Source organism: Eptatretus burgeri, chromosome 16 (assembly GCF_056783735.1).
Source record: "Eptatretus burgeri isolate ZD-2024b chromosome 16, Ebu_testis_v1, whole genome shotgun sequence".
Taxonomy (NCBI): domain Eukaryota; kingdom Metazoa; phylum Chordata; class Myxini; order Myxiniformes; family Myxinidae; genus Eptatretus; species Eptatretus burgeri.
Window position 1 is genome coordinate 51,365,773 of NC_140976.1, and position 13,504 is coordinate 51,379,276.

Below are 13,504 nucleotides of genomic sequence, written 5' to 3' on the forward strand. Positions count from 1 at the left end.
TACTGATTTCGGCTAGTGAGTCAGAAATCCATCCATAGTTTTATTCCATTCAAAAGAGATGCCTGGCATTGTCAAGAAAGGCTAAAACCAATATAGGCTGAATTTTACTGGTAGCAGTGGAGCAGGTTGTACTTTTATTTAGCAGTGGGTGGTTCTGGGTCTTTATAGACTGAAACTAAAACCAGCAGTTGCATTTTAACTGAAACCAGCAGGGTAACCGTCTCGGACAGGTTCAAGGATAGCTCATCTCAAATGATAAATGTTTTGTGGCGTGTATCGGTAGAAATTGGAATTCAACATAAAGTGATGATGTGGACCATGATCCGTGGCATATGTTTACCCTATAGACAATGGCGGTCCACTCCGAAGAACTATTGTTTGTGATTAAAAATATGTCGTGCATTGTGATTAAAAATTCCTGTCCCAAAAGCCTGGCATTGTCATACTTGCGGAATCCATAGAAAAACAATAGTTGCCATGGAAATAGCAATTTGGTAATTTCGAAAATTTGATCTATTAAGGGTCTTAAATGATTGAATGTTGTGCGTAACAAATTTGGTTGATACTTTTTCTAATTGTGGCCAAATAAGTGTTTTACATATTTTGGTTGGCATTGACATTAACCTATGACTCATTTTGACCAGAATTTATGCACATGTACACATATGTACAAATAAGCTTTGTAAGTTTCAATTTGTTATCTTTAAAAATTCATGAAGTTTGGCAATAATAAAATCACAAAAAAATCTCATTTGATTGTCATGGGGTGAAACTCTAGTCGTGAACACTGTTTTCCTTTTGTCATGCTTGACTTTTCTCTTTGCCACGTGACCCTTTATCTTTGCCACGTGATACTTTTCTCTTTGCAACGTGATACTTTTCTCTTTGCAACGTGATACTTTTCTCTTGCCACGTGAGACTTTTCTATTTCGGCATGTGAGACTTTTCTCTTTGTCACTTCGGACTTTTCTCTTTTCCACGTGGGACTTTTTCTATTGCACTTGCGACTTTTCACTGTGCTACCAACCAAAATTAGCAGAACCTGAAAAATAAGACATTGAAAATTAATTATTTAAATCATGGTGCGTGAAAGACACTGGAGATGCCCTCTCACCCCTCCCTTATGCACAAACCTTCTCTGCACAATGCTCCACTGTATCTTGCGTGCGAGATGTGGGGCACCCCACTATGTACGGGAAAAGCATTGCAGTTTGTGCAATGAACATGCATGTGAGAATGGACACAGTTCCATGCGGTGAAGATTATCTTATCGGGTGAAGGTTATCAGATCAGCCGAACGATTAATTACCACAGATGGACCAAATGTGCCCAATTAAACAATGCGCAAATGGAGTGAAAATAGAGAGGGATGCAGCCGGACCGAGGGATGACTGATCAGCTGTGGGGTTGAAGGTAAGACTGATGGGGTGATGGAGGGATTGCCAAAATGAGGTTTGGTGATGGGGATTATTTGGGGATTGAGAAACGCAGAGGGGGCAACAGACCAATGGTGTAAAGTAGTGTTGTTGAAGGGTCTGAAGGGGGAGGGGGGAAATGGACCGATGGGGGTACTGCAATTAGCAGGACAGGGGGAGGGGAAGACATCACACCAGGAAAACACAAACTAACCTCAATGCATGCCACCCATAAAACCCTTCGACAAGGGGCCAAGGACGATCTACACATAGACGAAAGGAATAACTCATCGTTGGGTCACTCACACGTCAATGTGTGCTCTTCCCCCTGGGGTAAGTTTCCAAAATCATAACATTATAAAGCTCTTTCTAACCATTGACTGCTGACTGACTGATATTAATATTCGATACCTTTTGGGTGACAGAGAAAGCTGAAATTTTCTGTGCCGCCGGACATGGAGCAAGTACACTGCGAAAAATTACAGAAATATTGAAAGCATCTGTAAATGAAAATATAAATAAATCAAAAAATAATTGAAAAAAATACAAGCAGGTGAGTGACTTGAGACAATGGGAAAGTACTGCTCATTATGGCTTACGATGTGTAATCATACCCACCATACTTTATACACATAACTGTACTCACATTTGAATTGTGCATCTATCTAATATATAAAGCTCTTTCTGACCACTGACTGACTGATATTAATGTTTGGCACCTTCCGGGAGACATTGAAAGGTGAAATTTTGTGAGTGGACGGAGACCGAGGCCAATGCACCAGAAATAAAACATCACAGAAACATCAGAAATAATCTGTAAATTAAAATATAAATAAATGAAAAAAATGAAGAAAACAAATGCAGGTGAGCCGCCTGAAACAATGGGGAAGCACTGGTGTATTGAAGCCGATACACCGGAAAAAAAATCAGAACCGTCACAAAGAACCAATTAATGAAAATATAAATAAATGAAAATAAATGAAAAAAATTAATGCAGGTGAGCAACCTGAGACAATGGGGAAGCACTGTCCATTATTGCTTCCAATATGTAAGCATACCCACTATACTTTATACACAAATTCTGCTCACATTCTTTAATAGCATACTGCACTCGCATACAAATTGTGCATCTATCTAATATACAGAGTGGCCTGAAAGTCACTTTACCCCTTCCAAGTGAAGCATTGTTCTTGAACTATTTTAATATACAGGTTTTATTATGCAGTACTTACAATAATTAATTTGTCATTCTATCTGTATATGCTCCATCATTCTTCTGAGTCAGTGTTTCCGCATACCATAGCGGGCGAGGGGGTGAGAGCAGAGGGGAAGGGACGGAGGGAAATGCAAGAAATTTATCAGGTGTAAAGTAACTTTTGAGCTACCCTGTAGAAAGCTCTTTATGACCAAAGACCGACTGACTGACTGTTATTAATATTTGGTACCTTCTGGGTGACAGATAATGCTGAATTTTTGCGAGCCGAGGGGCACCGAAGCCGTCGCACCGGAAAAAAAAAATCAGAGAACCCTCAGAAACAGAATGTGAATGAAAAAAAAGAAAAAACCAAATGCAGGTGAGCGACCTGAAACAATGGGGAAGCACGGTAATTTTATGTGCTGACAAACATCGAAGTGGATACACCCGGAAAAAATCACAGAACTATCGAAAGAATCAGTACATCTCCGGGTTCCTGGTTTGGAGCGACGAGAGGTCTCCTTCGGGGCTCCCTGCTGACGTTCTCAAAGTTAAGTTTCCGGTTGTTATTTGTCCCATTTTAACTGTTTAATTTTCTCACCTACATGTTACTGTGTGTTCCTAGTTCGGTTTTGTTTCAAAAATCGTGCTATTTTGTGAGTATTTTTGTCGACGTTCTTACCTGATGTTTGAGGCTGAGGCTTGAGGCCTACCGGTTCCACTCGGTGTTCGATCGGTTTTTTTTTGTTTGTTTTTTTTTGTTTGTTTTTTCTCCCCATTACCTTCAATTTCTATCCTCCCCATTACCTTCAATTTTCATCCTCCCCACTTTCCAAACATCCCCCATTCTCCCAACTAATCTCTTTCTTATCGCAAAAAAAAAAAAACCCAACAACAACAACAACACACGCACCTTCTCCCAATTATGCTTCTTCTTCTTCCTTTAACTTCCTCCTCGTCTTCTTCCTCGATTTTTTTCTACATTTCCATGACCTAATCTGTTGAACTCTCTCAAACATTAATATTAACAACAAAAACGATCTTATAATACTTCATCTTCCTCTCTCACACATGTGGTACTCTTTACTGTTTCATAATGCACAACTCTTCTGCTATTTTAACAGACTGCTCTCATTTCGAGCTCTCCTTCATTCCTTGCCTAAAAACATCCAACTATTACAGCGCTTCTTCTCTCCATTCTCTGAATTCGCCTTCATTGCATCCATCAAGAATTGTGTTAAATCGCATCTCTGACCTAAAACTTTTAAAAACCACAGTTTGCCATGGATGTTCGCTTTCCATCAACCATTCTTGTTTTCCAACTTCAGTGCCAACTCACCCCCTCACCCCTCACTCTCACTCTCAAAGCAACCATCTCACTCTTCTCCCTCCATGCCTCCCTCTCACCTCTCTCAAGAAGTCCCCCCTCACCTTTCTCCCACCTTTCATCCCCCTCACTCATCCTTCTCAAAGTTGCCCCCCCCTCTCATCCAACAAGCTGCCTCCCTCCACTGCCCTCTCACCTCCATCTCTTCACTCCACCTCCTCAAATCCTCAACTGCCTTCTTCCTTGTCTCTTGTACCCCTCTCCCCCAGCACCACTGAGCCTTTTCTCCTCCTCATTCGGCAGCCTCCCCTCGCTATTCTTCAATACCCCACACTCTTTCAACAACCCTCCTTACCTCCCCCCCTCGTCCCTTGTCCTACCCTCTCCCTCCCCCTCCACCTCCTGCAACCAAAGCTTCCTCCAATACCTCTTCATTAAAAGTGTGGACCTCAAATATCGGGGCCATCGCTCAAACCTTTCAGATCTTTCCATACAGGTTGCCACTGACAAATCAGACATTATCTGCCTAACAGAAACTTTCCTCTCCCAAGACGTGTCTGACTCCCAAGTATCTCTCCCCGGTTACTCCCTCTTACGGTATGACAGACTTGAGCCTTGTCCTGGTGGAGGTGTTGCTCTCTTCATCAAAGACTCTATTCCTCAATCTCCATGCACTGCTCTCACTCCCCCACACCCCCAGGAATACCTCTGGCTTCGGCTTCCCCTCCACTCCCACCTCATGTTTATATGTGTACTGTACCGTCCACCGAACAGTGATGACTCCATCTACACCTCACTATCCGAAAACATGGACCATCTTCTATCTTCTCATCCAAACTCTCTCTTCCTCTTATGTGGTGACTTCATTTGTCATCACACCAGTTGGCTAGGTTTGGATACCTCTCTCACCTGCCATGGCACCTCAGCAAAAGCTTTCTGCGACTCATTAGGACTGACTCAATCGGTCAACTTCCCAACTCGGATCTCAACCAATGGTACTCCATCTCTTCTGGATCTGATTTTGACAAATTTCCCTGACAATATCTGCTGCTCTTCCTTCGCTCCAATTGGTTCTTCTGACCACGTCCTTGTCAAAGTGGACATCTCTCTGGCTGTTATCAGAGAATCACCTCACCGCCGACGAGTCTGGCATTTCACTCAAGCCGACTGGCAGGGTCTCCGAGCAGCCATCAAACTTACAAACTGGTCTCCTATCACTACTTTCTCAAACATCAACTCATCCTGGGAATTCTTTCAAAGAAACTTGCTCTCCCTCATGCACAGATTTATCCCCTCTCGTGTTCAGTTGTCCTACCCTTCCTCCCGCCCTTGGTTTACTGAAGCTTGTGGCGAGGCAGTTGTCCTGAAACAACTTGCCTTTGCCTCAAGGAAAGCAAACCCAACTAAGGGCAATCTCAGTTCCTTCCACAAAGCTCGGAACAAGTGTGTATCTACCCTCAGGAGAGCCAGAAAACAACATCTTTCTCATCTCAAGTCTGAACTCTCAAACCTCTCTCCCTCCTCAAAATCCTGGTGGCATTTAATCAAATCTGTTTTTGGTGTATGTTCCCCCTCCATCCCCTCCCTTACCTCAAATGGCCGCACTGCTGATACCACACGTGATAAAGCTGAATGTCTAAACTCGGTGTTTGCAGCTAAATCTTGTGTCCTAAACCCATCACTTTCTCTACCCACTTTACCCAGTCGCACCCAACTGTCCCTGGACTCTGTGTCCTTTTCTCCTGACAAGGTGGAGAGCTTGCTTTCAAACCTCGAGCCAGATTCTGCAACCGGTCCAGACGGCATCAGCCCACGTGTCCTCAAAGCCTGCTCTTCTGCTCTTGCTCACCCTCTCTCTGTTCTATTCACCCTCTCATTTGCCCAAGGTCATCTGCCATCTGCTTGGAAATCTGCTAACATCACTGCCCTGCATAAAAAGGTGCAAAAACAGATCCCTGTAACTACAGACCAATCAGCATTCTCCCAATCATCAGCAAGGTTATGGAATCCATCATCGCTTCAGACATGAAATCCTTCCTCTTCTCCAATGGCTTGATTTCCAATCATCAATTTGGTTTCAGACCAGATCACTCTACCCTGGATATGCTGCTTCTGCTCACCCATCAATGGATGGAGGTCCTCAATGCCAGACAGGAAATCCGAGCCGTATCCCTGGACATATCATGCGCTTTTGACACAGTCTGGCATCCTGCACTACTCACCAAACTCTCTTCCCATGGTATTCCAGGCCATCTCCACTCATGGCTTGCAGACTTGTTCTCCTGTCGCAGTCACTGTGTGGCCCTAAATGGAGTTCTTTCATCCCCTCTTCCTGTGCAGGCTGGAGTTCCTCAAGGTGGCGTTCTGGGCCCTGTTCTTTTTCTGGTTTTCATCAATGATCTCTCCGACTCTCTGGAAAATCCTCTATTTCTCTTTGCCGACGACTCCACCCTCTGCCGTACCATCTGTCATCCCTCAGACCGGCAAGCAGCAGCTTCTTCGCTCACTGCAGATCTAGATAAAATCACAAACTGGTCCAACATATGGAACATGTCTTTCAATCCAGACAAATCTCACACTCTCACTATGTCTCTTCGAAAGGACCGTTTAGAAAACCCCCCCCCCCATCCACTTTCTGAACAATCCTCTGGAAGAAGTCTTTTCTTTCAAGCTTCTGGGTCTCACTATCTGCCATGACCTTTCCTGGGAAAGTCACATTTCCAACCTCGCCTCAAAAGCCAGTCGCCGACTGGGAATCCTCCGTCGTGCAAAGTCCTTCCTCGGCCCTCTTGAGCTCCTGACCACTTACAAAGCTTTTGTCCGTAGCCTGATGGAGTACTGCTCTCCCCTCTGGGCTGGTGCTCCTGCCTCCCACCTTTCTCGGCTTCACGCTGTCGAAACCAGGGCATTTAAGATCATCGGCATCTCCCACAATGAAGCTGAGTCTTTGGGCCTCTCACTCAATCACCGCAGGTTGGTCGGTGGTCTTTCTGTCTTCTACCGACTCCTCTCCAGTCTTGCCCCCCCTGCTCTCTCTGCGTATTGTCCCCACCACATTTCCACAGGGCGCTCAAGGTCCGCCAACAACCCCCTTCTGGTAAAACTACCAAAATCACGAATCACTGCTCATCTTCACTCTTTCATTTCTCTTTTTTTCCCGCCTTTGGAATAAACTTCCTCACTCTATTCTTTCCCATTCTTCCCTCCAGGCTTTCAAAACAGCTGTTCACCACCACCTCTTATCTTCCCTCATCCAAATCCTCGATCTTTTCTACCCCCGATAATCCATCCAAGCCCACTTCCTTCAATTCTCCTGCTTTCCTTCCTGAAAGTCCCTGTAATGTCCATCTTCTCTTCGCCATGTTCCCTGTCCCATCCCCATCCCTCTCCCTTCCACAGTTCACCTAATGGTCTGTTCCCCACTGTTTTGTCCCTTCCACTCCCACCCCTCTTGTCTCATGCCCCCTTGCTGTGAGTTGTGTGTTAGCTCTTATACGAACCTTGACAAGGTATACAAAAAAAAAGAAAGAAAATAAATAAACGAATAAAATAAATACAGGTGTGCTACCCAAGACAATGGGGAAGCACAGTAATTCTGAGTGTCGATGGATACCGAAGCCGATATTCCGGGAAAAATCACAGAAGCAATGGAAAGCATACATTTATGAAAATATACATAAATGAAAAAAAGGATATTATTAAATGCTGTTGAGCAATCCGAGTCAATGGAGAAGCACAGTAATTTCACGTGCGGATGAACATCAAAGTCGATACACCGGGAAAAATCACAGAACTGTCGTAAAGAAAATATTTGTAGCAGGAAGGGACATCAGGATGAACAGGGGGACAAATGGGAGGATGGGGAGTGGGACTTGAGGAAGGGGATGGGTGTGTGGAGGGGTTAAAGCACTCGATGCAAGGGTAAATTTGGCAAACAGGATGACTAATTGGTCTGTCAGCGAAGGGACAGGGAGGCTCTGCGACTCTTTTATAAAGCAGCGTTCACTGCTCTTTCCCGAACTACTTCCTCAGTTTTGAAGCTTGCACCACCAAATGTACGTGCGCTAAGGGTGGACAAGGAGACTTGTGTGGACAAGGAGGACAAGGAGGAGGGGGTAGAGCATCACATGTGGTCAAGTGATTCTCGTCCTGCTTGCAGGGGAATTCTCGCATTGCATTCCTCCAAGCCTGTCCCTCGATGTACTGCAGTTAGAGCAGAGGGTGGTGGGCGCTTGACAGAGGAGTCTGAAGTGAAGGCTTGCTGGGCCGGTTACTTTGAGTGGCTGTACAGGTTGATCCACCATCTGTCGAGTTACTATCCCTATTGCTGACCCTCCAATCAACTGGAATCTATGTTCTTTTGTGGAAAAACAGACTACAGTGAACCGATTGAAATGGGGTAAAGCTCCTGGGATCTGTGGCATCCATGCTGAACTTCTCAAGGCTGGTGGAAGTGTTGTACTCGTGTCGTTCCATGCAGTTCTGGGTTCTGGCTGGAACACAGGCATCGTCCCAACTGACTGGAAGCGGGGCCTTGTTGTCCCTCTCTGGAAAGGGAAGAGTGATCACCAGGATATATACATTCATATATATATTGTGTATATATATATGAACATACATACATATATGCATCACCCTGCTGATATGCCTCTGCCTTCTCCACCTTCTTTTACTTGTCCCCTCTTGTGAAATTAGGCAAATCAATGAGGTCTTATGAACACATTATGGCCCAAATGGCCGCCTCCTGCATCAATGTTCCTTCGTTATGTTTTATAAAGTGTTTTGCTGCAGTTTTACTTCATGACATATCGACTTTGTACATCCTAGGTGGTATATTTCACTGCACTCTTCCCATACTGCCTTCTACTTGTCCTCCTCATCAACAACTGCCTCCTGCCGGGAGCCTGGGAAGGAATCTCTTACTTCATTGTACCGCGATGGTTCAAACTCATGAATGTGGAGGTGATTCTTACGTTTTTTACATAAATGAGAGAATAAGTTTTTTTGTAAAACAAGAATGTTTTAAGTTGTTTGGGGAAAGTCCATGGACAATGTTTTTTCACAAAAGGTGTGTATCGACACAGGACCCAATTCAGTTTTTGGGTCCTGCTTCTTGGAGAGCAGGAGTTGAATATGGGAAAACATGGAGCTCAAGGCTAGTCACAGCCAGAAAAAAACTTTGAATGACTAGTGATCGTTCATCTTTTCAAAATATAGAAATTGATTTTGCACTCAAGGGATGATGTAGCTATTCATATTTGTCAAATAATATACAAGTGACAAATACGATCTTTCTTCAAGTGAGTCAAACACAAATTGATGAAACATTCACATTATTTATGAAAATACCTTTGGAGAAGGTTCCGACAAAAACGAGCTCTTCAAAATTAAGTCGGTTTGTTGCTGTTGGCATGGGTGGGGGGGGGGGGAGTTACCTAAGCTTCAGTGTTCTCCAGGATGCTTCTGTGTGGTATGATGCAATATCAGCTATTTGTCCACTTCTTTCCTGAAAGATATGTGCAAGTCACTACATTCATTGATATATTTGGGAGGGAGTGTGTGAGCGGTAGCTTTGCTCAAGATGTGCACTACACGATGCAAATAGTACCTGGATTCATGCCAAATCTAACAAGCAGTAGATTGTGAACATGCAGCATAAACAGAAGGCATTAACTCAACTGGAAGTGTACCATCATGGATCAAAATCAAAGTCTGTCCATGGCTATCCATGACCAGCAAGAGAGGCAAACTTCACAAAGTTGTTGAAAGGACGTTGTTTCGCCAAACAAAATAGATGAGGTCTGAATAACATCTAAGAACCTAGCTGGAAGAACGACATCCAAGGAACAGGTTCAAGGGAAATGGAACTTTAAAAACTGTCACAAGTAGTGATGCCTTGCTTTTCTTGATGTTGTAGTAAAGATCTTTGGCAATCTCTTTCAATAATTTTGTGAATTTTAGATTCCACAGAATCCAGGATAGACAGATATAACTTTGGAGCACCAGCCCATAGAGGAGAGCATAACTTCATTGAACTATGAACAAAGGTCTTGTATATTGTGAGTCATTCTGATTTTCCAAGGAAAGACTTCGATCTTTGGAGAATACCCAGTTTGCATTTGAATTGTGAGGTGAGCTTTGCCATGTGGTTGGCCCAGCAGAGGTCATTACTAATGGTAAGGCCAAGAAGTTCAATCTCTTCGAGTGGCTGATCAAAGAAATAGATAGGTGGGTTAGTTTGACAATTCTTCTAGAGGGACAGAGTGACAGTGAGATTTTCCATGATTGAAGGGCATGTTTCATTTATCAGACCAGCATCTAATCAATTCCAGATGAGCAGAGAGTGACTTCGTTACAGTCTGCTGAGCAGAAACTCTCCAGAAATCCATTGTCAGATTGTTTTTCACTTTGTGTCTTCAAGAGTAATGGCGTTTGTCTATAACCATTCAATATGTAGAGTTTACTACTTTAGATTGCTTGTTTGGCTTTAATCATGGTTTTATTTATCATTGTGCAGGTTTGGATAGAGGCAGCAGTTCAAATTTTATCCTCTTTTGGAATTGGTGATGGTGTGATAATATCATTTTCCAGTTACAACGACTTTAACGACGTCCTTTTCAGGTAAACTAAATATTTTTTCACAAACTTTGTTGTTGTCGAATATAATATCTTGCATATCACATGCACGTCTGACTTGAAATAAGGTATAAATTGAATTGAAATGCTTCAGTTTGGTAAAATACATCATGCTTGAACAATCATTATTAATTATTCTGCAGGAATGTGCTGATTATTGTTTTGGTTAACACCATCACGAGCATTCTCTCAGGATTTGTCATCTTCTCGGGCCTGGGTTACTTGTCTCATGTATACAATAAACCAGTGGAAAACATTGCAGTGGATGGTAAGTCTGTATGTGATATATTATTTATGAAGACACTGTGACTAAATGTCTTGAGACACCTCATTATAATTGTGAATTGCCCACATGTGAATCAATAAAACATAACAGTGCAAATGCTTGTTTCATTAAGATGGGGTTTGTGCAACAGTGGGCTGCCTCAATTCCATTTTGGATTCTCTTATGCGTTTTCATAGTCTCTGGGTTAAGGAAGCTGTGGGCTAATTACACCATGCTTTAATGGTCAATTGGACTAGGCAGGCTTGATATTCATTTTCATTTCCACCAAGTCTGAACTCTCGTGAGTGGGTAGTTGAGCGGAGAGATTTAGCCAGATTGGGTCTTACAGAGCCGTGGGTCCATGCCATCACAGTAGTCGTCCCCTACAGTTCTGATTGCCCAGTCTGGTTTGCCGTTAATGTAGTGGTGTAAACTTGCCTCAAGCATCAGCTTTCACAACATGACAGCTGCATGAATGAGGCTTCCTGCTCTGGTGCATTCAACTTGACTTGTAATCTGCACAATACTGCAGCAAATGTCATTCGAATCACAGAAGATCATGTTGGTGTAATCATAATTTTAGGATGACAACAGCATGATTTCTTAAAGCGAAAACTGAACTTTCGATTCGGCTCTGGCTACTGCATTATGACTATTTTTGTCATTGTACTGTTGTAATTTCGTAACGAGATAGTTCAGAGAAAACGATGCAGTGTTTAGTACACCCTGTACTTCAATTTTAATAAAATTGTGATTTCACAGATCGTTTAAAAAAACTTCAGAAATTTTGCAACACTGAAGCTGTCTTACACTTCATTCATGTTCACTGTAATAAGATGACATTGAGTCACAGTTTAAGAGATGGAGGATTTATTGATCAGCAAAGACCAAAGCGTCAATCGGCATCATACAGTTGCATATCGGCAGTATCTTCTTCACACTGATATTGCACCCTCTCACGTGCACCCTCTTATCACCATCATCATGATCAATATTGATATTTGTAAGGCCATTGGCCTGATGACAATCATTTTAATGGATGGGTTTCACAAAGTACATTTATGCTTACCGAGTTTATTTTATAGGTGCAAATCACAATCTTAAAAACAAGCAGAAAATACAAAATGTAAATTCCAACACAACAAAAATTGTTTTTGGCAGCAGCAATGCAGTGCATATGTTGGCTAAGAAACAGTGCAGGTGCCCTGTCAGCCTCACCACTGACCAAGACACCCATAAATTATTGAGAAAAATGTCAGGGGCAAGGAAACCCTTTGTATGGTATGTGCCATGTGGCAAACTTTAGAAAAGGAGGGACAGTCGTAGGACTTTGGGATTGTGGTGCACCTCAAAAATGTAGATGTGAGTGAATGGGGGAAAAGGGAAAAACTCATTTACTGACACCATAATTCTCCCAATTTCCCTTGTTTTACCTCCGTCAGACCCGAGTTTTGACACTTTTCTTCCCCAAAGTCCCTCAAGATCTTTCTCTCCTTTTTCAGGGGTTCTGAGGCACTTACAAAAATTTACATGTCTGACACCAAAACTCATCATAGCTCCAACAAATATTTGTTCATTGTTACTCATCACCGCCAAGTATACCAGTAAAAAATAAGGTGGCGGAAGCCCATTAACCACCCCACCCCCCCCAACCCCCCCCCCCAACCCCAATTTTATTCTTCCACTTCATATATATCCATGGGAAGCTGTAAATCCCGTTTTCTAAAATTTACCTCTTTTCATCAAAAGCCCCCAATGCTTTCTTATTTACCTCCTCTGTACAAAAATGATGTTTATAACTTTTATTGTATTCATTTTTCATTACTCTTCTTTCTTAAAGGCTGAAGAGTTGTAATAATCTTCAAAATTTATTGTTCCTTTGATCACATTTTTCTTTACCCACTTTAACTTTTTATCGCACTTTTCAATTTTATTATCAATCTCTTTATAGGCATAAGCCTTTGCTCCCAATCCCTCAAACTCACTCATTATCTTTCCACCCAACTCATTTTTAAACTCAACAATAACCTTTTTATTCTTTGTCGAGAATAGTTTGTTATCTGATTTATAATTGCTTGAAACATAAATACCTACATCGTGAGACATCCATATAAATATCTTCCACATTGATTTTCAAAATAAAACTGTCTGTATGCAGATATAGTCGATTTACTCCTTCCATATATATATATATATATATATATATATATATATATATATATATATATATATATATATATATATATATATATATATATATATTCATTAGGTTGTTGTCGAAGTAGTCAAACATAAACAACTTTGATAAGGCAACAATTGATGTTCCTATATAGATAGGTTTATCCATTCCAATACATTATTTGTTCAAATGAATAGCATAAAAGTTCTCTGAAAGCAACTCTGCTCTTTGAAAACTTGGTTTATTAATTAATTTGGATGCTCGTTTCCAAGATAGAGCAAGTCTTATGTTTTGTCTATTCCTAACATTTTCGATAGTCTTTCCAAATACAGCATTATTCATTAATTTATATAAGTTCTTCTCAAAATCATAAGTTGCAAGTGTTCTCTTTTCTGTGTTAAAATCAATATAGTTTTTTTAAGTTGAAATTTCAAAATCCTCTGAATTTTCTTTACTCATATCCCAGCAGATAAATATTGTCTTAAAT

The 13,504-nt window shown here is 41.9% G+C and overlaps 1 protein-coding gene across 6 annotated transcripts in view; it reads left to right on the plus strand.

Moving 5' to 3' along the window:
- The window catches only part of LOC147011057 (sodium- and chloride-dependent GABA transporter ine-like), a 129,302-nt gene that overhangs the window by 23,179 nt on the left and 92,619 nt on the right, over positions 1-13,504 (plus strand). For all 6 annotated transcript variants that reach the window (XM_085860235.1, XM_085860231.1, XM_085860233.1 and 3 more), the window contains 3 exons: positions 8,765-8,899; positions 10,455-10,558; positions 10,717-10,841. In XM_085860235.1, coding sequence (XP_085716361.1) covers positions 8,765-8,899; positions 10,455-10,558; positions 10,717-10,841 — 364 coding nt within the window. The remainder of the gene's footprint in view (positions 1-8,764; positions 8,900-10,454; positions 10,559-10,716; positions 10,842-13,504) is intronic.